Source organism: Microtus ochrogaster, unplaced genomic scaffold (genome assembly GCF_000317375.1).
Source record: "Microtus ochrogaster isolate Prairie Vole_2 unplaced genomic scaffold, MicOch1.0 UNK80, whole genome shotgun sequence".
Taxonomy (NCBI): Eukaryota; Metazoa; Chordata; class Mammalia; order Rodentia; family Cricetidae; genus Microtus; species Microtus ochrogaster.
Genome location: NW_004949178.1, coordinates 1,725,802 through 1,728,179, shown reverse-complemented (window position 1 = coordinate 1,728,179; position 2,378 = coordinate 1,725,802). Strand labels below are relative to the sequence as shown.

General features: G+C 44.0%; 1 protein-coding gene across 1 annotated transcript; it reads right to left on the bottom strand.

The window, feature by feature from the left end:
- Positions 1-282: 282 nt before the first annotated feature.
- LOC101994653 (olfactory receptor 49) lies at positions 283-1,224 on the bottom strand. The gene has a single exon (XM_005370495.2). The coding sequence runs from the start codon at positions 1,222-1,224 to the stop codon at positions 283-285; it is 942 nt and encodes a 313-aa protein (XP_005370552.1).
- Between the last annotated feature and the right edge of the window lie 1,154 nt (positions 1,225-2,378).

Here is a 2,378-nt window from a genome sequence, read left to right as displayed (position 1 = left end):
CTAGCAAAGAAATACCAAGTTTATTCTCAGCATTTAAGAAAGGGTAAATTCTAAAATTTAGATACAGGCTAGGGTCCAAAATATCAAGGCACAACACATAGTGCTGGTCTATTGGAATTTCTGTTCTCTCCCACAAGACGGAATGGATGACTGCGGCGCGTATAAGAAAGGCCTGTGCGCTAGAGCACATCACACAGAACTGCCCTCCCAGAGAAAATCAATGACTATCAGGGCAGATTTCATTAGCAAGCTTTGTTCAGGCAAACTGGCAATGATTTCTCATCATGTCTGGCTCAACTTTTGGAGCTTGCTCACGTGCTCCCTAAATACCTGCTTCACCTGCTTGTTTCTCAGAGTGTAGATGAAAGGGTTGAGTGTTGGTGTCACTACCGTGTTGAGCAACGCCACCACCTTGTTATGGTCCTCCCCCTGTCCACTCTTGCCAGACCGGACATACATAAAGATACAGCTGCCATAGAAGAGAGACACCACGATGATGTGAGAGGAGCAAGTGGAGAAGGCTTTCTTCCTCTCCTTGGCTGAGGGGATGTGCAGGATGGTGTAAAGGATGTGGCCATAGCAGGTGGCAGTCACAGCCAGAGTGCCCAGGAGGCTGAAGTTGGCGATAACGAAACCCAGGAACTCGATCAGACTTGTATCCGCACACACAAGTTCTAGGAGTGGGAAGTTGTCGCAGAAGAAGTGGTTAATGATGTTGGAGCCACAGAATGGCTGCTGAAATAAAATGGAACTAGGAATCATGATGAGAAGCAGTCCAGACATCCACGAGCCACACACAAGCTGGACACAGACTCTTTTGTTCATGATGGTGGCATAACGCAAAGGGTTACAAATGGCCACATATCTGTCAAAGGACATCACCGCCAGTAGAAAGAACTCCGTGGTCCCCAGGAAGAAATAGAGGAATGTTTGGAGGAAACAACCTAGTATGGAGATAGTCTTGTATCCTGTGATGATGTTGGTTAGCATCTTGGGGAAGATGACCGAGGTGAACCAGATCTCTAGGACGGCAAAGTTGCGGAGAAAGTAGTACATGGGGGTGTAGAGGCGCCTGTCCACAAGAGTGATGAAGATGATGAGGGAGTTTCCCAGCAGTGTGAGGAGGTAGGTCAAGAGGAAGCCCAGGAAGATGAGCACTTGTAGCTCACAAACATCCGACAGCCCCAGCAAAACGAATTCAGTGATTGTGGTGCTGTTCTCCATGGCTCCTCCCACTGCTGCTGAGGATGTTCATGGATCATGCTCAGCATCAGGACCGGAGTTCTGGGCACCTGGGGACAGTACAAGCTGGGAAATACAGAGGAATGAGAAGACAATACAGGCTGGGAAATACGGACAAATGAGAACTACATTTTGAGCTGGAGGACTCCTTTGGTGTTTTCAGCTCTTGGCCTTCTCACTCCTCAGGCTGGTGATTAAAATCTCTCAGAGTCAAGAGCAAGACCATAAACTTTGACATCATTTTAGAAAAAAAATGAAACAATTTTTTATGTAACCTATCTTTTCTCTGTCAGAAAATTTTTTCATTAATTTGGATGATTGGATGATACCTTTTTCCATTTTCATTTAAATGTTGTAAGAGGCTTCCTAAACTCATTAAAAGATTTCCCTTTGCAAATGGGAATCAAACTCTTATCTCCATCGTTCACAAAAAGCATGCCAAGTTTACTATGGAAGGCACTTTAGAAAAGATTATGACTACGTCTGGATTCCTATTACCTCAGCTTAAGAATCTCATTTCATCCACATGAAACCCCCCCCCAAAAAAAAACCCACAGTATGTATGGAAACTTCTGCCAAGATTAAAGCAGGTAATTCATAGCCGATACATAATCCTGGGCTGGACATGGAGCAAGCAGCTACATAATGCCGCCTATCTTCACTTCTCCTTTATGACCAAAGCTAGTAGGATAATGTGAGTGTAATGTAATAGCAAATATAGTGGATTTAGGAGAAGCACTTTTCAAACATGTCAGAATTATAAAAGTATTATCTGAGGACTGCTGAGACAGTTCAGTGGGTAAAGCACTTGCTACGGGAGCCCGACAACCATAATCCAATCCCTAGAACCCATGTAGAGGTGGAAGGGCAGAGCCAAATCCCCAGAGTGGTTTCCTGACTGCCACACTTGCTCCGTGGCACACAATAATAATAAATAATAATACAGAATATTAACAGTTCATTACAGAAAGTCTGAGAGTGTAGAGTAAAAGAAATAGACTCATCTGTATGCCCACAGAGATAGCATCTACAATGGTTTTTTTATTTTAAGATATATATATTAATTTTCGAGACAGGGTTTCTCCATAGCTTTTGGTTCCTGTCCTGGAACTAGCTCTTGTAGACCAGGCTGGCCT

Excerpts from the sequence above, each read along its gene's own strand:
- LOC101994653 (XM_005370495.2), bottom strand. The coding sequence starts at position 1,224 with ATGGAGAACAGCACCACAATCACTGAATTCGTTTTGCTGGGGCTGTCG.